Source organism: Sitodiplosis mosellana, unplaced genomic scaffold (genome assembly GCF_009176505.1).
Source record: "Sitodiplosis mosellana isolate CC-2019 unplaced genomic scaffold, AAFC_SMos_1.0 Smas_scaffold_6191, whole genome shotgun sequence".
Lineage (NCBI taxonomy): Eukaryota > Metazoa > Arthropoda > Insecta > Diptera > Cecidomyiidae > Sitodiplosis > Sitodiplosis mosellana.
This window is the reverse complement of record NW_022601432.1, coordinates 5,528,821-5,552,581: the sequence shown is the minus strand read 5'-3', so window position 1 is coordinate 5,552,581 and position 23,761 is coordinate 5,528,821. Positions and strand designations below refer to the sequence as shown.

General features: G+C 37.2%; 4 protein-coding genes across 40 annotated transcripts; 1 reads left to right on the top strand and 3 right to left on the bottom strand.

Annotated features, from left to right (window-relative positions):
* Nucleotides 1-117: 117 nt before the first annotated feature.
* LOC129576863 (zinc finger protein 271-like) lies at nt 118-9,151 on the bottom strand. Of its 34 annotated transcripts, none has more exons than XM_055462785.1 (6): nt 8,918-9,136; nt 5,498-5,905; nt 3,610-4,162; nt 2,694-3,010; nt 2,066-2,528; nt 118-1,855 (listed from the first exon to the last, which is right to left on the bottom strand). In XM_055462785.1, exons 3-6 carry the CDS (start codon nt 3,724-3,726, stop codon nt 1,004-1,006), a joined length of 1,749 nt encoding a protein of 582 aa, XP_055318760.1. In that variant the 5' UTR covers nt 3,727-4,162; nt 5,498-5,905; nt 8,918-9,136; the 3' UTR covers nt 118-1,003. The 34 variants fall into 34 exon arrangements, with proteins under 34 accessions (XP_055318760.1, XP_055318743.1, XP_055318742.1 ...); XM_055462768.1 differs by having other exon boundaries at nt 2,057-2,528; nt 8,600-9,117; XM_055462767.1 differs by having other exon boundaries at nt 2,057-2,528; nt 8,918-9,117.
* Nucleotides 9,152-9,493: 342 nt separating this feature from the next.
* On the bottom strand, nt 9,494-11,871 carry LOC129576855 (acyl carrier protein, mitochondrial). Of its 3 annotated transcripts, none has more exons than XM_055462735.1 (5): nt 11,724-11,871; nt 11,252-11,410; nt 10,823-10,936; nt 10,039-10,126; nt 9,494-9,842 (listed from the first exon to the last, which is right to left on the bottom strand). In XM_055462735.1, the coding sequence occupies exons 2-5, from the start codon at nt 11,405-11,407 to the stop codon at nt 9,751-9,753; spliced, it is 450 nt and encodes a 149-aa protein (XP_055318710.1). In that variant the 5' UTR covers nt 11,408-11,410; nt 11,724-11,871; the 3' UTR covers nt 9,494-9,750. The 3 variants fall into 3 exon arrangements, with proteins under 3 accessions (XP_055318710.1, XP_055318708.1, XP_055318707.1); XM_055462733.1 differs by lacking the exon at nt 10,823-10,936 and adding an exon at nt 10,572-10,727 and having other exon boundaries at nt 11,724-11,869; XM_055462732.1 differs by lacking the exon at nt 10,823-10,936 and adding an exon at nt 10,572-10,727 and having other exon boundaries at nt 11,728-11,862.
* Nucleotides 11,872-11,875: 4 nt separating this feature from the next.
* LOC129576851 (ATP-dependent helicase brm) lies at nt 11,876-21,081 on the top strand. 2 transcript variants are annotated; one of them, XM_055462728.1, is made up of 11 exons: nt 11,876-12,362; nt 12,908-13,054; nt 13,164-13,203; nt 13,296-13,430; nt 13,519-13,592; nt 15,885-16,000; nt 16,174-16,478; nt 16,644-18,942; nt 19,032-19,762; nt 19,880-20,345; nt 20,439-21,081. In XM_055462728.1, exons 2-11 carry the CDS (start codon nt 12,950-12,952, stop codon nt 20,665-20,667), a joined length of 4,500 nt encoding a protein of 1,499 aa, XP_055318703.1. In that variant the 5' UTR covers nt 11,876-12,362; nt 12,908-12,949; the 3' UTR covers nt 20,668-21,081. The 2 variants fall into 2 exon arrangements, with proteins under 2 accessions (XP_055318703.1, XP_055318704.1); XM_055462729.1 differs by having other exon boundaries at nt 11,920-12,631.
* Nucleotides 13,765-15,574, bottom strand: LOC129576852 (inositol monophosphatase ttx-7). The gene is made up of 4 exons (XM_055462730.1): nt 15,355-15,574; nt 14,580-14,855; nt 14,111-14,470; nt 13,765-14,030 (listed from the first exon to the last, which is right to left on the bottom strand). Exons 2-4 carry the CDS (start codon nt 14,810-14,812, stop codon nt 13,778-13,780), a joined length of 846 nt encoding a protein of 281 aa, XP_055318705.1. The 5' UTR covers nt 14,813-14,855; nt 15,355-15,574; the 3' UTR covers nt 13,765-13,777.
* Nucleotides 21,082-23,761: the final 2,680 nt, after the last annotated feature.

Genomic DNA, 23,761 nt, shown 5'->3' with positions numbered 1-23,761 from the left:
AGTCAATGTGCTATAAATACGAATTCCATGTATTCCATAATAATTTTGACTTACAATAAAAGAGATTTGTTTTTTGTTTGTTTTCATCATTATTTTTTTTTCTTCAGTTTTCGTTTCTTTTCTTTTTCTTATTTATCATCATCATCATCATCATCATCGTTTGTAATAAAATACCATCTATTTTTCTTCTCAATTTTTTGTTTCTTTAAATACATATCATTTTTGTTTCAAAAATATTCTTAATCTTTTTTTTTTCGTATTTTCTAAAAGTAAATTTTTTTTTGTTTTGTTTTCATTTGTTTATATATATTCAATGAACTGATCTTTACAGGATAATGAATTTAAAAAGGGGAAAAGGAGGAAAAGAAAATTAGGAGAAAGAGTGTTTGTGTGTGTGAAAGAGAGAGAGAGAGAAAAGTATATGAAATTAAAACGTATTTATGTACTAAATATGAAAAGAAAAAAAAAATAATTAAATTCAAATAAGAACTGTCGAAAATAGACGTGCCGAACCGGGCAAGCAATGTTTTGTATGTGTGTGTATTGTCGACATTTCTAGTCGATTGTTTGTTGTTGTTGTTGTTGTTGTATTTTTTTGATTATTTTTCTTCTTTTTTTTCCAGATAATTTATTGTATTTAAATTTAACTTTTCCATATGCGTTTTGTTCTTTGTATATCATTTTCTTTATCGTTTCTTCTTATTACTTTTTTTTATTTCTCTTTTGCTATGCTCTGATTGCCTACATGATTTTTATTTTACCCACTTGTATGAATTGTTGTTTCTTTTTTTTTATCGTTTAACTTGATTCTCTTTTTTTTTATTATTGTTGTTGTTTCAAAAATTGATTTCTTTTTAAGTAGGTTCTAAGTCTAAAATGAAAGTGATTCCTTTTCCTTCGATTTGCTGTTTAAAAAATTAAATAACAAAAACGAAGTCCAAGAAAAGTAAATAAAATAAAAAAAAAAACGCAATAAAATTAATTAGAGACGAGAATCCAATGATTATTCCATAGCTATATCAGTGATTTTGTCTGTGCTTGATGGATCTTCTTCATCGTTTTCATTTGACGTCGTAGTCATTGCGTGTGCCGTGCTCATGTGCACATTTAATTGTTGAGCCTTTGCAAATTGTTTTAGGCATATTGAACACTGAACGGGCCCATCGGCAACGGCAGCATTTGGATCATCGATCACCGTTTTTTCCACCATATTGTCGTTGATTTGGTTTGTGATCGTATTATTTGCGTTACTCGTACTACTTACACCACCGTGTACCATACGCTGATGCGTCTTTAACGAACTACTGGCATTATACACTTTATGACAAATGTCGCACGAGAACGGTTGCTCATTTCGATGGATTCGCATGTGCTTCTTTAGGCGATGCTCTGTCTTGAATGTTGACTTATTGCAAACACTGCACGAGTACAGGGTTTGTTGTTTACCTGATGCCGTTTGAACGATTTGGCGAATGGGCGCCGTGTGTTGTTGTTGTTGTTGTTGCTGTTGCTGCTGCTGCTGTTGCTGTTGCTGCTGCTGCTGTTGTTGTTGTTGTTGATGGTGTTGTTGTTGCTGTTGTTGGTGGTGGTGCTGTTGCTGCGGCTGTTGTGGCTCTTCAATGGTGTGAATGGTTTGTTGCATTGCAACCAAATCGGCTTCGGTTGGCTCCACTTCGCCAACGATCATTTTATCCGTTTGCAATGGCAAACAATGTTCACACGAACAGAATGGGAACGGATTGTCAGATAATGTGCCCGCCGATATTTCACCATGAATGTACATATGATGACTCAACTGAATCTCGGACGTGAACTGTTTCGATTCGCAGAAATGACACAAGTAGATCGTTGGAACCTGTTACCGAAGGACAACGTGCGGGCGAGGATGGAGACCGAGAGGAATAGACAAAATAGAAATAACCATTTAAAAAAAAATGTTTTAATGTTCATGTTTACACCAATTCGAGTAAATCCATAAACATACTCGTCGGCGAAAAACGAAAAAAAAAAAAAAAACAAAATGTGATTGGAATAACTAAACGAAACGACAACACACCATATTTACCTGCTGATTCATGGACATCGGTGATAAGGCCGGCGTTTGTACCAATTCAGTGACAATTGGATGTGCTTTTTGAATGTGTTGCTTGAGAAAATCTTCACTGATGAATTGTTGCTCGCAATTGCTACAGCTGAATATTTTGGTGTCACTTTGTAAGATGATGTATTGCAGTTCACTTGCATCGGTGCCGTTGCCATTGTTCATGTCCAGGATGTTGGTGTCATCGTACATCAGTTGTTGCTTGTTGTCATGATGATGATTGGTGGCGGCCATCTGAACCATTGTTTGATTTGGTTTCTTGCGTGATTTGCTCGGTCGACTTGTTTTCATCTTTTTCGCCGGCCCATTCGATACATTTTGCATGACCGAATTGACAGTGGTCACTGTTGAACCAACAACCGTACTACCTCCCGCCATGCTCATGGCAATGTCAACAATATTATTCTCCTTGTTGTTTGATTGATCTCTGAAAAACGAAACCAAAGAAGAGAAACAAAAATAAAATTATTCCTCAAATTAGTCACAATTTTGCTGTTGCTCGGTCTTCGATGCCGATAAATTTACATATGAATATAGTTTAATAGCTCGCTTTATTCTAATCAAAAAGAATAGAACTAAAAAATGCACTCACCGATGCAGTAATTGTGATTCATCGATGATAATGTTGTTGTAGGCATCGTCAGCGCTGATTTTTATTTTGGCGCCTTTGACATTGGTCGCTGTTGTGGCACCACTGTTTTTTGCATCCATATCGCCGTCATGCGTGGAATTGTTGTTGTTGAGCGGTTGTTTTTGATCGTTCGGGGAGTATTTTAGGCACTCTTTTAGGTTTTTCTTCAACTTTTCATGAGATTCCAAGTACATAGTACGAAATTCGTTGATGTCAATCAATTTATCGGCACACGGTGGGCACAACGGCAGCTTGTGATCGGTTTCCGAATCATCAACCTAAACACACACACACACACAGAGAGAGAGAAAGCAAAGTTGTTGAAGAAGAAGAGAAAAAAAAATGCAAAATATATTCATTTAAAATCCAAATCGTTCACAATTAAAAATGAAATGAGTGATTAGAGAGAAGGGAATGCCGTATGCCACACGGTATATTGAGCATGTACGCTGTGTCAATAGCCGTATGTTTGTGTGTGGAGTGTTGTGTTGTTTTGTTGTTGAAAGAGTATCGCTATAGTTGCATCGAACGACATGCAAAAAAAAACACACACAAAATCGCACACGACAACACAAAATTTGATATCGATGGGAAGTGGCTGGTTTATATTGTTTAGTTGCGATTTGTGTAGAGGAAAACAGAAAAAAAGCACACAGCAGTACATTACATAAAAATTCATATCATTGGGCCAGCGCATTTAACAGGTCACACACATTTCTGGTGTTTAAAATTGAATGAAAATTGATTCGACGATAATGTGGAGTGAGCTTGTGTGCTGTGTTTGCTTATGATAAAGAGGAAGAACAAGGAAAAACACACATAGAGAGAGAGAGAGAGAGAGAGAAAGAGGGAATAAAAGGGATATATATCGACTCACCTTAATGCCTGTGCAATTCCATATCATTATCGGCAAATAATGGTAGTGTTTGTACAATGTTAATAGTCGGACACCGTTGTCCGTATAGTTTAAACATGCTCTACATGTCGTATTCATTTTTGTGTTGTTGTTATTATTATTATTTTGCTACAATGATGGTGTACTCCTTTACTTTTTACACCACAATGCTCAAATTTGTCGTTTTGGGTCGCGTGCGCTGTTCTTTTTTTTTGTTTATATATCTTTACTTTTTTGTTGTTAGCTGGTTGTTGCTGCTTCTATTGTTATGTGTTTCGTAGCTGTTGTTATTATGTGTTGTTGTTGTTTTTTTTTTCTTCTTCTCTCTTTCGTAATTCACTATTCTCTCTGGCTAAGATAATTTTCGTCTAGCGTTTATCTGCTGCAATCGCTTCACTTGTGATTGTTTATGCCCGTCACTTGAATGGGCTTTCCTTTTCGTTCAACGTCAATTCTGTCGCACCACTTCACCAATTATACACAACGAGAGAGAGAGAGAGAGATCGATCTCAATACTGTTTCCCAATGTTGCTTTCTGTCGTAAATGAAAAAAAAAAAAAAACAAAACAAAAAAAGAAATTCAATCACTTCATTCACAGAAACCAGTAACAAAATGCCATCATTGCTCATTCAGCGGATTTCTATTCCTATCGTTACATAGATATACTATTAAATGCTAACGCCGCGTTAATTCAAACCCCTTTTTTTTACTATAATTTTTATTAATGAAAATCGAATTGAACACTGAAACAGCCGAATAACACACACACACACACACACACATGCATGACTTTTGTTTTCAACTTTAAAAACGAGGCAAACTTTTCTGACATACAAACATGATTAAGAAAAAACGAAAAATAACTGTCTTTACATTGGTCATGTTCAACTAAAAATAATACACACAATAAACACTGTGAAAACACCAGAAAAGTAAATGTTGCTTTGGAAGAAAAAATGATCAACGGCACCAAGGAATCAGAGAGACAGAACGAAGAGAAGAGAAATGTTGAGCAAAAAAAGCACAACAAATCCAAAAAAGAAAACTTGGTCTTTGGAAACGGACACAAAATCAACGAGAAAAACAAAAATGAACGAATTTCTTCTCAACAATGTTATTTCGATTTTGTTTTATTTTATTAATTTTTTTTTGTCTGTTGCTTCGGTTGGATTTTGGAATTTCGAAGCATTAAACACGGAGCGCGAACTCGAAGAAGAAAAAAAAATTTACTCCACGGAATAATTTCAGCTTTTTCTTTGCAATGCGACTATGATTTTCTTTCACTGTATTTTGTGTACAGTAATGAGAGATATGTGCATAGTTTTCTTATTTATTTATTGTTACTCTTATACTGTTATTACGGATTTTGTGCGCTCTTTCTGTCGCTCGATGAGCGTATTCGTTGTGTATCGCGCGCGACCCGCTCTGTCTTTCTCTATTCGTTCAATGTATATTTTCTCTCTATTTCTCACATTCTTTCTCTATCACTCATTCCCTTTTCAATGTATTTTTTTTTCTTTCAATACTTTGCTGCTGCTGTTGTTTTTTTTTTCTCTCTCTGTTATTGTTGTTGCTTTTTCAGTTCAATTTATATGAGTGTGTGTGTGTGTGTGTTCGGTTATTTTTTTCTCGCTTCTCCATTCGCAACAAAACAATGTATGTATTACTTTTATTCGCTTGTCTAAACATTCATTCAAATTAGAATTTCTCGGTTGCTGCAAACACACAAACTCTCTTGACTCTCGCGCTCTGTATTCGTTCACCGCGCACAAAATTACACTAAAAAATGTGTATCAATTGTACACAATCCACACACGCACACACACTCATCCACCTCGAATTTCACTATAATATTTCGTTTGGATATACGTTTTTTTGTTGTTACTGTTGCTGTTGCTGTTGCTGTTGCTGTTGCTGTTGCTGTTGCTGTTGCTGTTGTTGTTCTGCTTGCGTCTTCTCTTCGTTGCTTCTTCTTTTTTTTTATTATTATTTCTTCTTCGGCCTTTTTTTCCCGATCACACACTCTCATATACACACATTCGGTCTCTTTCTATCTCTTCTTTCCTTTTCCCTCTGTTCGTTTTTGACATTCGCTTCGATTCGTTTGAATTTTCGTTTGGTGTGTTTTTTTTTCTTCTTCTCTTCATTTCATGGCAATCGCATGAAATACACGCAAATTGAAAACAGAAAAAGACGCACACAGTACCCCCGCATTACATGTCGTTTGTAAATGACGACGCTCATACGAGCAGCAACGTTCGGCACTCGAACGAATATCTACAGTGAAAAAGAAGCAGGAGAATGAAATGAAATGAACAAGAAGAAGAAGAAAAAGAAGAAGGGAAAAAAGTGAACAGGCACCCGTGAAACACACACTCAGTAACATACATGCGAGCCACACAAGAACTCCGAAACGAATGTTTATGCACGGACGGAAAAGAGACGAAGCAAAGCAAATAGTCGCATACTCTCGTGTGTCATGCATAGAGCGAATGAATATATGATGGTGGCAAACAACAACAACACGACGAGAGAAGCAGAAGAGAAGAGAAGAGAAGCAAAGAAAAAAAAACACACACACACACACAGCACACATGAAGTGAGCAAGCGACGAGTGAGTGAGAAGACACACAACAGCACAATAAAATACATACGATGCGATGATGATGTGTGTATGGTGTATAATACACGGTGATTTGCACGATTTGATCGGCGCGCATATCAAGACACACCAGAATGAGAACGACAACGAATGGATGGCCGAACGAACGAATGAGATGAAATAGCGACAGTATCAACAATTCGTTTACGCGGTCTCACTCTCTTGTGCCCGTTGCCGCCGACGCCGCTGCCAAACGTTCATGTATCGAAGGAAAATAGTTCGAAAAAGAAATAAAAACATGATTTCTCGTATGTCTATGCACAATGAGCAATTTGAACACAGAGCTATGACGACGACGACGATGGCAGCGACAGCAAATGGAGACAGCACTCGCTTGAACACAATACACAACGCACACTTATATTCCAATAGCAGTAATAATAACCACAACAACAAAACCGAACGATCAACAACCATTCGACAAAAACAACAATCATGAGAATGGGTGAAAAATGTGTGTGTATGGTGTGTTCGAGGTTTTTTTTCGCTACTTTTTTTCGCTCCTAAACAGCGTAACTCGAATATGGTCGTAAATGAACGAAGAGCCGTTCACATATATGTAGAGAATATTTTATCGTCATCGTCGTTGTTGTTGTTGTTGTTTTTGTCGCGCGCGCTATTTTATTTGGTGCATGAGAAGCGCGCGAATATACGAACGTGCGAAAAATAAGGACAACAATAACACACAACACAAACAACAATCTCAATGTTGGCCGCCTATTTTTCATTCCAATATACAGCAGTCGATGCAGTTTCGCATAGAAATTCGCTTGTCGAATTAGCGCTCGCGCCATGAGTGCAACGCATAAAATTTCAATTCAAATAAACGCTTTCCACTTGCACACACAACCGCGGCCACATACACAGGCCGAATACCATTGCAAATCATGTACACACACGCGCAAGCACACACATACACACACACACACATACACATACACATACACAAAATGCTACAACAACAACAGCAAAGAGAAAATAAAAAAGATTACGCTCGCACACGTACAGTCGCACACAAACAAGCCAATGTTAGTCAATGCTATGTATGATCCGTGACAACGAATTGAACTTTGTGTTTCAGAAAAGTACAGTACACGCAACAACAAGCAAAGAAAAAAAAAATATCAAAAGAAAAACGTACACCAAAGAGTGAAAAATATTTCGTTTGGCTTGTCAAATACACACGACACGGAATATCGGCGGAATGATATGTCGACAAAAAAAAAACGCGCGACCACGTACAGCGAACAAAAAATAAACCTTTATTTCTCTTTCTCTTCTTTCGAATAGAGATGATGATGACAATAAAGAGAGAAGATGAAAAAAAAGAAGAACAATTTATATATAATTCAAAGAGAGAATCTTTGAAAGCCAAAAAGCATTGACACATTTACCGGGCAATCCGATTGCGAGTGAGTGAGAAGAGAAAAACAGAGAATGGAACACACAAACGAAATCGAAAAATTGTAATGCCGAGATTGCTTACACTTGAATCGAAACACCAAAAATGGACTATACACATCATTCTTTCCCCAATAAAAATTCATTCTATGGATGGGGCCATTAAAAATGCATGATTCTACCGAGAATTCAAAAGCATAGTTGTTCATTTAATTTCTTCGTTTTTTTTTTCTTCATTCGTTCATTCGCTGCGTTGTGTGTATTCAAAACTGATTGCATGTTTATTGTTCCGGCTTTAAAGATTTCTCTATTTTTTCCCTATTTTTTTTTCTTTCATTTTCTTCACCTATTATATGTCCCACCAATACCACTTTATCGGATCACTTACGTATATTTATTATGAATACACGCACAAATACACTAGAGATTATAATATTTGTTCACTTCATCACTTTTTAACTCTGTCGAATGAAAAAAAGTGCTAAAATTCGGTGCTTCGTTCATCATTTATGCATACACGCACGCACACACCAAGCTATTTCGAATTCTCAATAGTTGTCTCGTTATATATACTACATTATTTCTTCTTTCTTATTTCTTCTTCTTCTTCTTGGTCGTTGCTTGTTCGTGGCCTGTACACTGTTTTTGTACGGTGGTAGCCCTGCTTTGTCGTCGTCGTCGTCGTCTTCGTTGTCGATCTGTTTCATTCGTTCGCTTCGCACATACATGAAATTTATTCAACGAAGTGGTTATGAGTTTTCAGTTTAGGTCATCGCGTTATACACACTCACACAGGCTCATGCACACTCAAACATACACACACACATACACGCTCTATATTGGGCTTACTCATTGGTTTACACACTACCACCAGCGGAAAAAAAGGCAACAAAACTCAAGCAACTCACATTCAACACACGATTTTCGAACAATTCAGCCAATGCGAACCGTTTTTTTTTTACTCTGCTGCTTGTTTTATTTGAAATGGTTAAAGGGAATTTATTCTTTTTTTCTTCTTCAAATTTTTTTTTTCACTTGATGCTTTGCTTTACTCTCGATTTTTTTCCTATTGAATTGATACGAATTTTTTTTTCCTCATATGCCACATTCAAAATATTTGACACTAGCCGATTTCTAGTGATTACAATTCAATGTAGAATTTTTTTTTCGATTCTACTGACAATTTTACCGTATTTGTTATTCGCTCGCTTTTTTCGGACACTTACTCTCTCTATGTATGTGTATCCGAAATTATTTTGTGTGATTGAGTTTTTTTTTCTCTCTTAAGTTTTGGCTTGTGATAGAGAATATGTCTGCGCTCACGGAATGTAGCGTAAAACAAATCCGACAAAATTAGAAAGAAACAACTATTGACACCAGATAGAGATGGATACGGCGGTCGATGGGATGAGAACGAGATAACTGAGGAAAAAACACAGGAAAAAATGCCAAAAAATAGTAAAGAAGAAGCAACAAATGAGATGTGCGCGTTCAATGCAGTGCTGCATAAAACGTTGCCATTCTCAATTCCGTCTTTTTCTCGTGTTGACGACAATTACGACGATGTGACAAAACTCACTGGCTGTGAGTGTGTGCAGCCGCACACACAGCGGCAATATTTGTAACTAAAACACTCATCCATCCGAAATATTCGTTCAAATGTTTTTGATTTGTTTTGATTTGTCGCTACGAAATGCACTCATGCCTCGTAATGCCGAGTTTAAATTTTTGCATTTCGTTTTAAATTGCATAATTCTTTACATTCAATAAGAGATACAATAAGGTACTCAATCCACGTTGGGTTTTTTTTTTTGGTAAATTTTCTTTATTATTAAGTTTTTTGTTCCTACAGATATCTTTTTTTTCGGTTTTATGCATTTTCTCTTACGGAAAACAATTAGAGGTTGCATCCAATTTATTTGAATGAAATTAAAGCATTCGCAGAAAAAAAAATTCCCTTTTAGTTTCATGTTTTTTGTTTTTGTTTTGTTTTCTTTCTTTCATTATTGTACGCAAGGTTGAGTCGTGATCTTGCGTTTCTTTACATTGTCTAGGAGTTTTATTCGTAAATGTCTTCTTTGTCGGCGATGTATTGAATGATATCCTTTGGCCGGAATAATCGCTCCGCATCTGAATCAGGAATTTCAAAACCTAAACGGGAGGCAGGCATTTTTCAATGGAATCAAATAACATTTTTTTGGTGCAAGACTTGGTCACGAGTGGTCAATGAAAAAAAATAGGTTTTTCCCTTTGAAAAGTCGTGAGTTGACTTGTTCCATTCTTTAGATGCAATTAATGGAAATGGAGGGAGTTTTTTTTGTGTGGAAATTTTGACAAGTTTACTCACCGAATTCATCTTCCATGGCCATGATCACTTCGACGTGGTCCAGGGAATCCAAACCCAAATCGTTTATGAAATGTGAGTCTGGTGTAAGCTAAATGAGGGAATTTCGATACCATTAGATTTTAAAACTGTAGAAAAAACGTATATGTTTCAATAGACAAAAGATCTTCTAGCCGAGGGCTGTCTTGAATTTTACCTAAAATCATCGACTGTTATCTCAATTGATGTTTTCATTTATTTAAAATGGTCGATATTTGAAAATTTATTTTGTTCAACCATTTTACTGAGTGCAAACATCTTTTTCCGAAGATTTTCATCTTCTCTAGTCTACAAAATGAATTTCGAATCGCTATCGAAGCAACAGTAAATGATTGTAAATATAATTCAAGTGTTAAGGAATAAAAAAAATACGTTGCTGGCACAAAAATCTCCCTCGATAATAACACCAAAAGAATTCAATATTCGAATCTATTCCAGCCGTCATGAATTTAGAATCAATTTTGCAAAAACAGAACAAAATGAAAAAGAAAAGATACCTTTGTTGGGTCGATTTTATCGTACAAATTGAGCACTAATAAGACGCGTTCTTGAATTAATTTTAATGTAAGCGGTTGTTTGGCTGAATAATGTCTAGTGATGGTCACATTCGAATTCATCGACTTTGGCGGGTTCGATTGCCAGCAGCGAATTTTCTATTCAACATAAACACACAAGACCGGGCCCCGAAGAAAAAAAGAGAAGAGAAAAAAAACACACACACACATTAAAATTCATTAAAAATGTGTACCTTTTCGGCAACAATTTTATCGTAGCTCTTGACAACTTTGAGGACTCGTTCTTCGATTTCTGGTTGGGTCAATGGTTTGCTTGCGGAGTAGTTTTTCGATAAAATTTTCATTACCTGTCACAAGTGATCAGATTAGATTTACTTTGTTTTTGTAGTAAAAAAAATAAAACTACGCAATTGAAAAAAGGAATAGTACACACACAAAATGAGGTTAAGTTGTGATTAAAAAGGGTATCCAGTTATGTGGCTACTGGGGTCGTCGGATCAAACCAAAGGAAAATCATTGAATATTCGGTTTTTCATTTCGAGAATCAAATATCAATTGATAATAATGTAATCGCCGACACAGTAGCACTTCGACCCCTAAGAGATGTGAATGAGATGAGCCGGAGCGTAGAAAAAAAAATGTGCATCAAGCATTAGAATTACCTGAACGGATTTGACTAGCGATGGTGCGATAAGGCCAGTCGATGAAAGTCCATGGTGCATACATCTATGTTGGAAAATGTTGCGTGGTCCGGCCACTCGTGCAACCATAAAACTTTGATTGACAACACACCGTAAACCTTGTACCAGACGTGCCATTGCCTGAAAAAAGGAAATTGCAAAATATTGAACATTAAATGATAGACTGAATTGAATAAAACTTGATCTGAATTTTCTTTGAAAATATTTCAATGGGTGTATTTTGAGGATTCAAATGGGTTTTGGGCATTTTTGTGTGTTCACTGTTCATCCAATACATCGATAATGTACGGAGAACGAGAGATCAAGAGAGACAGAGCACATACTGAATCAATCAATTTTTCATGAATTTCGGCACACACGATTTCCCATTATTATTTTTTTTCGACATTTAAACCACCAAAATACCATTGACACTGTGATGAATTCCAATTACGTACGATTTGATTAGAATAACAATTTAAAATAAAAGCAAATTTTTCGACTTTTTTTTCTTCTCCTCTTCGAATTGTCTCAAATGCCAAAGAATATATAACCCTCTTTTTTCGCTAAGTTAGAATTATATTTTTGGTTGCATAATGATGGACAGAGAGCGAGAGAGACTTTGACATTTCACACAGACACATTATTTCGAAAATGCGGACGGAATTGTGAGCCGAGCAGGCGGTGTTGATGTTTCAGTATACGAAATGTGTGCAACGAAGAAATTCAACCATCAAATTGAAATTTTCCCATTAAAAATTGATTACAAAATAAATGCAGGAATTTGGTTTCATTTAGAAAATTTCCAATAATTTCGGTGATTTGACCTAAAAATAGCATTTTATCCGATCGATCGACCATTTACTCGGAGTGTAAACGAAGCTTCATGATTGCGTCGCCATCTTTGAAATGATGTAGAGAGCGCTTGAAGCCGCAAAAAAATACAAAAAAAAAGCGACATTCGTCGACTCGGTAATGGCATCATTGTAGCAATTGTGTTGTTGTGAATATTTTTTTTACGTAAATTTTCACCGAGTAATTTTTGTACGAGAAATTCAAAGACAGCGAATCGAATAAATTGTGTAAAATTCGTGTGAGTTTATTTTAAATGATAAAATTGAAAAAACGGTGATTCAATCAATGTAATTAGGTGTAGTTTTCAATCGAATGAATTTCGTCTGTATAGACACTGCTGCATACACACAAAGTCTAACGAGAAAACACAACAAGCAAACGAATATTCGAGCTCTTCGAGAAAAAGAAAAAAAAATTCATATAAATATAAAAACCAGCCATTTTGTTATTGTGCACCGATAAATTGTACAAATTGTGTATTTTATCGCATTTAATTTTGTGTGTGTGGTAAATGAACGAAATTCCAAATGTTATTTGTCCTGTTTTTTTTTTCTGCCTGTGTAGCGTTCATTGAAATTTGTTAGTTAGTTAAGTGTGCCCGCATATGCCACACAAATGGAAGACATGTCATCGTCATACCAATGAAAACGAAATACAAACTGAAAATAGACATAAATTTCAAATTGATAGCTCATATGAAAAATGAATGAAGCGCTTTTTTTTATTTTATGTGCGTGGAATTTTTTTCCGAGTGAATCTAAATTTTCCTTCTTTTTATTGTAGAATTTGAGAAAGAGAGAGAGCGTCGTTAATCAGCCAATCGAAATGGGGCCACCGGCACAAAGTCCAGCTCCATCTCAATCGCCTCACAGCCCATATCCATCAAATCCCACACCTCCAGCACAACAGGCGCCATCACAACAACAGCAGGTATGCAGAGAAAAACCGAAAAATCCCTCCCTAATTAACACACAGTTGATTTTTCAATGTCACTTTGATTAATTTGTTGCGTTTTTTCTCGCTATTTATTACTTCACAGGTACAGCAGCAACCACATCAACCACCACAACGGCCGCACGGTATGTCACAATCAATTTAATCTTCCAATTCGCTGCATTGCGCATGAAAATCACATTCGATGTATTAAATCATTGGTTTTTTCCTATTGCAGTTCCAGCTCAACAAGGGCATATAATGCAACAGATGCCAATGAATGCACCACCGCATCATTTACAACAAAATGGGCCATCGCATCTCGGATCGGCGCCAAATCATATGCAACATCATCCACCAATGGGACCTCATGGTAAGTATCAATTGTGCCAGCCACATTTTTCATTGAAACAAATGCCATTTACTGGATTAACATTGAGTTAATTTCGAAATGTTTCCAGTTCCTCCACACGCTGGAATGCAAATGCAGCCCATGCCTCCAATGGGCTATCAAGGACATCAAATGCCACCAAACGTGAGTTGAAAACCGCATTTTTTTTTTGTATTTTCCATGAAAAAGAAGACGCAATTTTAAAAAGAACGGCAAGAATGAAAAGAAGAAAAATTGAAAAATTTACACCCAAAAAGACATTTCAAAATGAAATTTTTTTTTGAAATATCGTTTTTGTTGTGAATAATTGAAAGAGTTTTTCATCAAAGTCACAAGCCAAGCGCTTCTTTATTCAATTTAACCAATGCATCACACAATTCTTTGGTTGCGCCACAAATGATTTTTGGATCCATCAAATCGATGGGTGAACCGTCCGGTTTGCAGCAGTAGCCTCCTGCTTCGCGTATTAGTAAAACTGCTGCTGCAATATCCCAAGCGTACAATTCACTGATTTGATAACCGTCCAAAGTGCCTCTTGCCACGAATGTTAGCGAGATACAGCACGAGCCAAACGACCGAAATCTACATTCCAGCGAGAAAAAAAAAGACAAATATTCTAATTAGCTTTTTTTCACCGAATGGAATTCGAAATGGTGCCTTACCCTTGAGCTGCCGATGCAAATGCAAGCACTTGCTTTGCGTTTCGTTCACGATGCTTTTGCACACGAAGAAAAGAGACTTCGTGCCCGAGTGTGGCGTCTTCGAGTTTTTCCAATTTGTTGCAATGGATTTGCTTGCCATTCAAATAGGCGCCAGTTCCCAGACGAGCCGAATAAAAATCGTTCAGAATTGGGTTGTAGACGATGCCAAGGCATATCTCCCTTTTCCATACAAATGCCACGGAAATGGCGACAAACGGAATATGCCGAATGAAATTGTTGGTACCATCAATCGGATCGATGATCCAAGTGGGATTATCCGTTAAGGCACTGTTCGTTGCTTCCGATTCTTCGGCAATAAACCTGAAGAGAAGATTTAATGTGATAATTTTTAGATGAAAATGATTTGTTCCATCACTTTTCATACATGAATGGATGCTATACAAAGAACTATAGAAATAAATTCACTCACTTATGATCCGGATACCTAGCGCTGATAGCACCAATTAAAAATGCTTCAGTTTTTTTGTCATAGTCAGTGACCATATCCCATTTGGCTTCCTTTTCAACGATGCCCATGTCATCGTTTGACTTTGAATAACCCTCTTTCACCAATTCACCGGCATCTTTGACCAATGCCTTGGCAAATGCAAAACACTCGTCAATCAATTGATTTTCCGCATCCGAAAAGATTTCCGTCGGCATTTTTGTGTACAAAGAACTGCTGTCGGTCGCTTTCCTCGTCCGTCTAACCAAAGAAAATGTAATCGAATAAATAACGCTCTGAAGTTGGAAAATATGTACATCAATACATAGGCAAGCGCATCATATTCGAATAAAGGCGTGTTCAAGTGTTTACTTTGATATTTTTTGACAGCTGTAAATCCTATAAGCGGGTTCTTTATTTCTTCTTTTTGCATGTACGTTTTCTCTCTCTTTCTCATTTTATACGTCGTTCGCACAAATGAGGTTACCGAATCTGATGTTTCGGAATGATAAGTGTCATTCATATATGTGCATGTGCATGTGTATGTTTGTAGGTAATTTTGAAATATCAATTTTACATTACGCCACAAGCGCTTTATTGCTCTACAATTATGTACATGTATTTCAAATTCAATGATTGAAAATAAACACGTTTAATTCACATGAATCGAAGCATTTACTTGAATCCATTGAATGATAGTTGCTACTGCTATATTTCTTTGAAATATTGAAAGAAAAAAAAACGTTTCTTGATTACTTACAATTGAACTATCTAACTTCGTAATTGAACGCCTGACCACAAATTATTCACTCAATGCAAATGCCGCACTTGAATTTAGCTGTTCTTGGAAATATTTCTTTCTGTTAATATTAACAGCTCGACTGAAAATACTTATTAATTGCACATGCAACAACAGAAACACAAATTACGGCTAAAATTGTCAATTGAGCGTAAATATAAACTGATGCACATTCATGTGATGGAATATTTTAATGGAAATAGAGTTTGCTATCGTCACAAGATATGATTACACGCCACACAATTTTAATCGTGAAGCTTTTTATCTCGCCTTTTTATCAAACAGCTCGGTTGATTTATAAATAATACTCTTTATTCAAGAGATATTTGTCAAAAAAAATGGGAAAAATGTCAATAAAATTTCAAACAACTTTTTTTTTCCATCTTTTTCTACATTTTAATTCTCCGTTTTTGTTTATGGTAGTCTTGAGAAAACGACAAAATTTATCAAATGTCTGTCATGAATTTATCCAAACTGTTTTTCATATTTAGGGGCCACCACTTGGGCCTGCACAGAATAGCGGCGTTTTACCCGCTCAAGAAAATCTCAATGCATTACAACGCGCCATTGATTCAATGGAGGAAAAAGGTCTTCAAGAGGATCCAAGGTAATTCTTGTTTAACTCAATTTCTTATAACAAAAAAAGTTGTCATTCATCTTTCCTTCGAAATTGTTTGAAGAAAATGATTGACTTTGACTTAAATTGAATTTTTTTAAATAATAAAGTGAAGATTCAATATTCAAAATTTGGCCAAACATTTACATTTCGTCTCAATTTAGATATTCTCAATTGCTTGCACTTCGTGCAACATCCAAGCAGCAGCATCTGAATCAGAATCAGATGACATTACTTCGTGTACAAATCATGGCTTATCGTTCATTGGCCCGAAATCAGCCGTTGAGTAAACAGATCCAAGCAGTTTTGTCCGGATCACCGGGCTTTGATAACAATACAAATGCTGGAAATACGAGGCGATCACCGCCACAATGTCCAACACCACCAGCCAGCCCATATCAGCAGCCACCATCAGGGCCAATGCCAAATCAGCAACCATCTTCATTACCATCGCATCAACAGCCACCAGGTGAGCACTTGCTAAATATTCATCGAAATGCTGTCGTTGATTAAATCCTTTTTTTTTTAATTCAATTTATTTTCCATTTCCTTCAAATGAAAATTGAATTTGAATAACATCGCGTTTTTAACCCATATTTTCCCTCTTATTCTTCCCTCGCACTCTTTCTCTCAGCCGCAACGGGTGGTGAACGAAATGCAAATGAACCGCGCACCGACGCGAGGAATGATCGATCTGAGAAACCGCCGCCTGCACCAATTTGTGTGAAACAACGTTTTACCACAGTTGCCAAGCCAGTTGGCATCGATCCGATCACAATTCTGCAGGAGCGTGAAAATCGTATGGCATCACGAATTGCCTTACGTATGGAGGAACTAAGTAATCTACCCGCAAATATGCCAGAGGATTTGCGTATCAAAGCTCAAATTGAATTACGTGCATTGCGTGTGTTGAATTTCCAGCGTCAGCTACGAAGTGAAATTGTACAGTGTGGCCGTCGTGATACAACGCTTGAGACAGCCATCAATATAAAATCGTACAAGCGCACCAAGCGTCAGGGATTGCGTGAGGCTCGGGCCACCGAAAAATTGGAGAAACAACAAAAACTCGAAGCCGAACGCAAACGTCGGCAAAAGCATCAAGAATTTTTGGCGGCCGTTCTAACCCACTACAAAGATTTCAAGGAGTATCATCGCAACAATCAGGCACGTTTGGTGCGTGTCAACAAAGCGGTCATGAATTATCATGCAAATGCTGAGCGCGAACAGAAGAAGGAACAGGAGCGTATCGAAAAGGAACGTATGCGCCGTTTGATGGCCGAAGATGAAGAAGGTTATCGTAAACTTATCGATCAGAAGAAAGATAAGCGTTTGGCATTCTTGCTGTCGCAAACCGATGAGTATATTAGCAATTTGACTCAGATGGTGAAACAGCACAAAGACGATCAGCAAAAGAAGAAGGAAGAGGACATTCGACGCAAACGCAAGTATAAGAAAGATATGTTGCAGAGCGGTAACTTTTCCGACATCGATGAGATTTCGGCCGATGATTTGCATGTGAGCGTCGTGAATCCAGCGACCGGTCAACGATACTCGGGCGAAGATGGGCCATTATTGCGTGATCTCCAACGCTGGTTAGAGCAACATCCAGGTTTCGAATGGATTGATACCGACACCGAAGATTCGGACAATGACGAAGAGGTCAAGGAAAATATTGATGAACAACCGAGCCAAGAAAAGGCACAGGAACTCATCAAAAAGGCCAAAGTCGAAGACGATGAATACAAAACGGAGGAGCAAACCTATTACAGCATTGCGCACACAGTTCATGAAAAAGTTACAAAACAAGCCAAAATTATGGTCAACGGTCAACTCAAAGAGTATCAAATCAAAGGTTTGGAATGGCTTGTCTCACTTTACAATAACAATTTGAACGGTATCCTGGCCGATGAGATGGGTTTGGGTAAAACTATTCAAACCATTTCACTGGTCACCTATTTAATGGAAGAGAAAAAAGTCAATGGGCCATTCTTGGTGATAGTGCCACTGTCAACACTTTCGAATTGGGTGTTGGAATTCGAGAAATGGGCACCATCAGTTGTGGTTGTGTCATACAAAGGCTCACCGGCCGGTCGTCGTCATATTCAAAATCAAATGCGTGCTACCAAATTCAACGTATTGCTCACCACATACGAATACGTTATCAAGGATAAATCGGTGCTCGCCAAACTCTCGTGGAAGTACATGATCATCGACGAGGGTCATCGTATGAAAAACCATCATTGTAAACTGACACAGGTTCTTAACACGCATTATAATGCTCCGTTCCGTTTGTTGCTCACCGGAACACCATTGCAAAATAAATTGCCCGAATTGTGGGCACTGTTGAACTTCTTGTTGCCATCGATTTTCAAGAGTTGCTCCACATTTGAGCAATGGTTCAACGCGCCGTTCGCCACCACCGGTGAAAAGGTCGAATTGAACGAAGAAGAAACCATTTTGATTATTCGTCGTTTGCACAAAGTGTTGCGGCCATTCTTGTTGCGTCGTCTCAAAAAGGAAGTCGAGTCTCAGTTGCCAGACAAAGTCGAATACATTATCAAATGCGAAATGTCATCGTTACAAAAAGTTCTGTATCGACACATGCAAAGCAAGGGTGTTTTACTTACCGATGGCTCGGAGAAGGGTAGCAAAGGAAAGGGCGGTGCGAAGGCACTCATGAACACTATCGTTCAATTGCGTAAATTGTGTAACCATCCGTTCATGTTCCAGAACATTGAAGAAAAGTATTGCGATCATATTGGCGGCCATGGTGTTGTTAGCGGACCGGATTTGTTCCGTGTATCTGGAAAATTCGAATTGCTCGATCGAGTTTTGCCAAAACTCAAAGCCACCAACCATCGTGTCTTGCTCTTCTGTCAAATGACACAGTGCATGACCATTATTGAAGATTACTTGGGCTGGAGAGGTTTTTCGTAAGTTGACGCTTTTGTTTTCTTCTTTTTAGTTGATAAAAATAAGATAGAAGAGTCGTTGAAACTAAATAGCCCTATTATTATTTCAGGTACCTTCGTTTGGATGGTACAACCAAGTCGGAAGATCGAGGTGATTTGCTCAAAAAATTCAATGCCAAAGAATCGGATTATTTCTTGTTCTTGCTGTCAACGCGTGCCGGTGGTTTGGGTTTGAATTTACAAGCCGCCGATACAGTCGTCATTTTCGATTCGGATTGGAATCCGCATCAAGATTTACAAGCCCAAGATCGTGCCCATCGTATCGGTCAACGTAATGAAGTGCGTGTACTCCGTTTGATGACAGTGAATTCCGTTGAGGAGCGTATTTTGGCTGCGGCCCGTTACAAATTGAACATGGATGAAAAGGTCATTCAGGCCGGTATGTTCGATCAGAAGTCGACGGGTAGCGAGCGTCAGCAATTCTTGCAGAGTATTTTACATCAAGACGAAGGTGATGAAGAAGAGGAAAATGAAGTGCCCGACGATGAAATGATCAATTTGATGATCTCCCGTTCGGACGATGAGCTTGAGTTGTTCAAGAAAATGGATATTGAGCGTAAGGAACATGATGGCAATCGCACACGATTGATCAGCGAAAATGAATTGCCCGATTGGTTGGTAAAAGAGGACGATGAAGTCGATCAGTGGAACTATGAAGAGAGCGATACCATTTTGGGCCGTGGTTCACGACAACGTAAAGAAGTTGATTACACTGACAGTTTAACTGAAAAAGATTTCCTTAAGGCGATCGATGGTGAAAACGATTTCGATGATTCAAACGGTATGTATGGATTTACCTAAATGACGGAATCAAACCAAGCAATAATTTTACTACGAAGACTTTAGGAAAGATCTATTCGATTACTAACTAATTTTGAAATATTTTCCACTCTCTTAGGCGAAGATGATCGTGAGAAGCGAAAGAAGAACAAGAAGCGAAAGAGTCGTCGCGGTGAATCCGATGATTCCGATGGTGATTTACCATTAAAGCGTAAAAAGGTGCAAGTAGACCCAAAAACTAAGAAGCAAATGAATAAGGTGGTGAAGGAAGTGATTCGATATGCCGACGAAACGGGACGCATTTTAAGCGAACCATTCATGAAATTGCCGTCGCGTCAAAAATTACCTGATTACTACGAAATTATTAAGAAACCGGTAGACATTAAGAAGATATTGCAACGCATTGAAGACGGAAAATACTTTGATTTTACCGAATTGGAAAAGGATTTCGTGCAACTGTGCCAAAATGCACAGATTTACAATGAAGAAGCATCGCTCATCTACGAAGATAGTATCCAATTGCAGTCGGTGTTCTTCAAGGCGAAACAAAACTTATTCAATTCATTAACAGCTGCTGAAGAAAAGTAACGACAATTGATTATAACATGGTTTTTCTGTTGTCGTTGAATAAGCACTAAATTTATGCATTTTTTATTTCTCTCTTTTTGGTATTACAGAGTTGGTGGTGATAATGGTGGAACTGCCAATGATTCCGACGAGAATGACGACGACGAGTCCGATGACGGATCGAATCCATCACGATCCAAATCAAAGCCCGGCACATCATCAAGTTCATCGAACAACACAAACAGCAGCAATGCGGCTAGAAAACAGGCACCAACCCGTAGAAAACGCACACAAAAGAAGTATGCAATTTCCGATGACGATGATGATGATTTAGATTAAGCTTAGAATCTAGTTTCATATCTCAATCCCTGTGCTTTGTCTGGGTTCGTATTGAACTCATACGGCATTGATCAATCCTGATGCCCGACGCGGCATTTTGTTTCAAAGTAAAAGTTTTTATTTTTCATTGTAATCTATTTAATTCAAACACAACAACAACAAAAAACACAATGCATACAAACCCCTAATCAACCTTCTCCTAGAAGTATGGCGACACAATATGAAAACAAAAACAGAAATTGACATCAACAACAACAACATCAGCTGTTGAAAGAACAAAGAATCCTTATTTAAGCATTCAACAACTAAATTTTATGTGTGTGTAATTTGTATTTTCAAAGAAACTTGTGTCAGTGCAGTTTGCACATACTTTTAGATGACATAGACTATTAAATAAAAATACTTAATAGCAAACAAGCAGAGCATTTGATTCATTCCCACACTTAGTTTGCCTTCAGACGTTGGGAATTGTTGAAGAGTGAAGTTCCATTTTTGATTCGGTTAAAATATGTAACTAAAGACTCAGTTCGTTGTCGTCTTTACGGATTTCGTTTTCAACTCTGAGTAAGTTCATAAAGTTTTCAATTCTTTCGTGAGGATTTACACATTTCTATGTCTTAACACAACATTGTTGCATAAAATTTTTCATATGAATTGAATCGCTTGCTCAACATCCAAATCAAAATCATACAAAGTGTACATTAATCAAGCCAAGTATTGAAACTGTACCGATCCTTTTGTTGTACGAATTTTCCTTGATTTTTTTTTTCTGCGATCGATGATGTCACTCGCGTTCTTATGTGGACTATTGTTGAAAAGAAATCAACGCTAACGTTCATCTATTTCGGCACCAATACATGTTTGCATTTCCTTTCACATACCCAAGTTTAAATGCTGTAAAATATATGCGATCAGTTTGCTTACATGCATCGTACAGAACGTACACTTTGACTACACTTCATTCCATTCATTCCAGCGACTGATTTCACAATAGACGCTTATCTTGTGTCATTTTAAAAAATATATTTGCCAAGCACTCAAAATTTTTCATAAACAACGTTTTTTCGACGGTACAAATTCAATTTCGTGATTAAAACTGAAGAAAAAAAAGTCAAACCAATTGGAAAATAAATGTGTGATCCAATCAAAATCGAAGTTGTACTTGAATCCGGATTTAGTTGATTTTAATTTCTTGTTCAAGAGTGAAAAAGTCCCAGGCCACAAAAATATTTTAGCCATAGCAAGTCCAGTGTTCAACGCCATGTTCTTTGGGCCGATGAAGGAAAAGGATGTAGTTGAAATTAAAGATGCCACAGTCGATGGGTTCAAGGAATTTCTTCAGTTCTTTTATTTGAGTGAAGTGACGCTAACGATGGAGCGAATCGAAGAAGTGGCTCGATTGGCGGATAGATACGATATGCTCGAGTGTCTAAATATGTGTGCGGCCTTTCTTGAGAGCAAGTTAACAAAGGATAATATGTTTTGGGGCTACCAATTGGCCATATCTCTCAACAATACCAGTTTGAAAAAGTTTTGCGAAACGAGAATCAGTATTTGTCCATTGGAAGTGTTCAAATCGGAGTCATTTCTTCGTTGCGATCAAACTGTGTTGAAGAATATTCTGATGATCGATTCGTTGTTTTACGATAAAAATACCATATTCAATGCATGTTTAGCGTGGGCCAAGTGCGCTTGCAAAACAAAACGGATTAGACGACAGGAAAGCCGAAAATTTGAAGTCACAATTGGGCGATTGTTTTTATTTGTTTCGTTTTGGGACGATCACATCGGAAGTATTTGCTGAGCACTTATCAAGCAAACAAATCAAAAATCTGTTCTCATGAGATGAATTAGTTGATATCTTATGCACAACATCAGTTAAAGATTATCGCCCAGTTAATTTCAATAAAAAACCGCGATCAGCAGCCATTTTATGGGCAACAGTCGATCCATTGATATGTAATCGAGAGAAACCATCCATCATCTCCAGAGGTGGAATTCCGATTAGAGCCAAGGAATCTGTATGGTTTTCAACGAGTTCTATAGCTATACTGGGTGAACTTTGCTTTTAGATCTCATTACGGTCATAGTAATAGTCAAAAGATTCAATACGATATGGGCATAGCTGAAGTATACCCTCACGGCTAAAGTTCTTTTTAAAGAAAATGTGAAAATTGACAATAAATCAACTCAAATCCTAATGTCACAACCACTTGCAATTGGACCAAATAAAATCTATGAAATTCGATTTGAGAACGGTTCGAATCACGGTGACTTTTACCATTTGTCATCGTTCCAAAATGTTGTTAAAGTTAATGACGAATTAACAGTAATGTTTTACAAAAACACCGGTTCCACTGGATTTATATCAAAATTGCTTTTCAGTAAAATGTTAGATAAACTTCTTATATGTCATGTAAATTTTTTTGTTATTTTCAAAGAAAAATAAGCCGTTTCATTTTTAATGGTAATTTTCACCATTCCAATATTTTTTCGTCAAATTTTCATGATTTGGTTTACATTGTAATCAAACGTATATTGTCAATAATATAAAATATCAATTGAATAATTTATTTTTGTGAAAAGATGTACTTCAACTATTCCAGCTGTATACAATGTATAAACTAATAAGGCGATAATAAATAAGTAAGTATTCTAAATGTAATAACCCTGGGGATTCTGAACTACTGAAATGTTGTTGAAAAGCTGTTGATACACAGTTTTGACTATGCTTGTAATCGGAAATCTGATTGAGAGCCTCAATTTGAGACTACGTAAAATTGTTTATCAAACGAACTAAACCCAAAAATTCAACTTGTTGATTCAAACGATAACTCATTGTTGGGCATCAAATATAAACAACGCTCATCTCTACTACAAAGTAGCACACAGCTTGCAACAGCTGATTCTCAATTGACTCTCATCATATTTGTCACTTACACATATGTGTGAGAGACTTGTTTATTCGCTTCTGCTGATGGTATACAACGGGCAACGAAGCGAACAGAAAACAGAATATATGTTGTCTTCTATGCACGCATCGACAAAACTGAACAGAGTATATTCGTACAGGTGCATGCATGAAAGAGATATT

Coding starts and splice junctions, on each gene's coding strand:
- LOC129576863 (XM_055462765.1), bottom strand. CDS start 3,726: ATGAATACGACATGTAGAGCATGTTTAAACTATACGGACAACGGTGTC. Junction 3,011..3,609: donor GGAATTGCACAGGCATTAAG/GTGAGTCGATAT, acceptor GTGTGTGTTTAG/GTTGATGATTCGGAAACCGA. Junction 2,529..2,693: donor GAATCACAATTACTGCATCG/GTGAGTGCATTT, acceptor TTCGTTTTTCAG/AGATCAATCAAACAACAAGG.
- LOC129576855 (XM_055462733.1), bottom strand. CDS start 11,407: ATGGCACGTCTGGTACAAGGTTTACGGTGTGTTGTCAATCAAAGTTTT. Junction 10,127..10,571: donor ATAAAATCGACCCAACAAAG/GTATCTTTTCTT, acceptor TCCCTCATTTAG/CTTACACCAGACTCACATTT. Junction 9,843..10,038: donor GGCCATGGAAGATGAATTCG/GTGAGTAAACTT, acceptor CCTCCCGTTTAG/GTTTTGAAATTCCTGATTCA.
- LOC129576851 (XM_055462728.1), top strand. CDS start 12,950: ATGGGGCCACCGGCACAAAGTCCAGCTCCATCTCAATCGCCTCACAGC. Junction 13,055..13,163: donor CGCCATCACAACAACAGCAG/GTATGCAGAGAA, acceptor ATTACTTCACAG/GTACAGCAGCAACCACATCA. Junction 13,204..13,295: donor ACCACCACAACGGCCGCACG/GTATGTCACAAT, acceptor TTCCTATTGCAG/TTCCAGCTCAACAAGGGCAT.
- LOC129576852 (XM_055462730.1), bottom strand. CDS start 14,812: ATGCCGACGGAAATCTTTTCGGATGCGGAAAATCAATTGATTGACGAG. Junction 14,471..14,579: donor GCTAGGTATCCGGATCATAA/GTGAGTGAATTT, acceptor TCTTCTCTTCAG/GTTTATTGCCGAAGAATCGG. Junction 14,031..14,110: donor TTTGCATCGGCAGCTCAAGG/GTAAGGCACCAT, acceptor GCTGGAATGTAG/ATTTCGGTCGTTTGGCTCGT.